This window comes from Pundamilia nyererei, unplaced genomic scaffold (assembly GCF_000239375.1).
Source record: "Pundamilia nyererei isolate P.nyererei 1_Seehausen unplaced genomic scaffold, PunNye1.0 scaffold05686, whole genome shotgun sequence".
NCBI lineage: Eukaryota > Metazoa > Chordata > Actinopteri > Cichliformes > Cichlidae > Pundamilia > Pundamilia nyererei.
In genome coordinates, this window is record NW_005193087.1 from 1 (window position 1) to 1315 (window position 1315).

Sequence of the window (1315 nt, forward strand, 5' to 3'; positions counted from 1 at the left end):
AAACTGCACTGCAGAGTGTGGGAAGGAATTATCTAATACAAAGAGAATGATGTAACTTTGTTTGTTCAAAGCGTTGACTCTCCTACAGAAGCTGCTGCTAGTATACATACCTGTCTGTCCGACTCTCCTCCGGCCTCGTCAGCCTTGCTCAGGTAAAACCGCAGCCGGTCTCCATGCTTTTCATTCAGGCTCTCCACAATGTTGAGGGTGCGCTTGCACAGAGCCTGACCCATGGGGTCAAAGAAGACCAGAATTAGGTCACAAAGATCACCTGAGAGCGACAGTGAAAAGGGGCATTATTTACTACTGAGGAAACCCTGTGGATTTATTCTCATCGCATTATAAACTGGGTCGTAATCCCAACAAGTGTGGAATTTCTTTCTATTTCCCTGTTATTTAGTCAAACTAAGAACTTAAACTGCTTAAAGATGTGTCGAAGCATGCAAAGCTGACTCACAAAGCTCACTAGGGTAAATTAAAAGTACTAATGAAGAGATAAAAACTTGACTGATCATTCATTATAATGGAGAGGCCCGCAAGCATCTAAATGACTCCAAATTGAGTGTGCTTTTAGTTTTGTTTGTTTCAGGTATCTTTGGTTTCACAGAGCTACCGCTCTCCTTCTGCATTACCAAAAGAAGATTGCTTAAAACTACCACAAGACAACAGCAGAAACCCACCCAGCCACAGGATGACCTCGTCCACGTCAAACGGATACTTCATATCGCCGTCCACCAAGCCTGGCGAATCAACAAACGTCACCAAGCTGAACCGTTTCTGTCGAGACGTGCAGATCTCTGTGCTCAAGTACTCTGAGACACCTGGGGAAGAATTCAGAAACACAGTTACAGTGAGTGCCTAGCATTAATAAGAACTACTACTCTAAAAGGTTTTCTCTTCCTATTCAACTGGGCGCTTTAATCATTTTTTGTTTGTTTGTTGGTACATACAAATCATTTTAAATGAATTCCAATAAAACGGCAAACTGCCAAAACACTGTCCATAGCAAATCTCTGGGCATATTAAATCTCTCACCTTTAAACTCCTGCAGAGGTTTGAAGTGTGGATACAGGTGAAGGGTGGCGTTTCCCTAAAAAAATAAATGAATAAAGCAGAAGTAGATCTGTCACAGATAGTTTGCAAAAAAGGACATCAGGTACTCCAAGAACATTGAAACCACAAAAGACGAACTCATTTTAGTCCACAGTAATAAATCACTGTTACGAGGAGCAGACAGCTGACATTTTAAAGATGAAATGGCTCACGGTGGGAATGAGACGTGCCTTTTGAAAACACCCATAGCCCTGTCTCAAAA

At 42.0% G+C, this 1315-nt stretch overlaps 1 protein-coding gene across 1 annotated transcript; it reads right to left on the bottom strand.

Annotated features, from left to right (window-relative positions):
• Positions 1–27: 27 nt before the first annotated feature.
• On the bottom strand, positions 28–1090 carry LOC106456082 (EH domain-containing protein 1-like; the record flags this gene model as incomplete). Its single annotated transcript, XM_013908255.1, has 3 exons — positions 28–271; positions 681–821; positions 1036–1090. Coding segments are annotated over 3 exons (402 nt in total), but the record flags the coding sequence as incomplete, so codon positions are not given.
• Between the last annotated feature and the right edge of the window lie 225 nt (positions 1091–1315).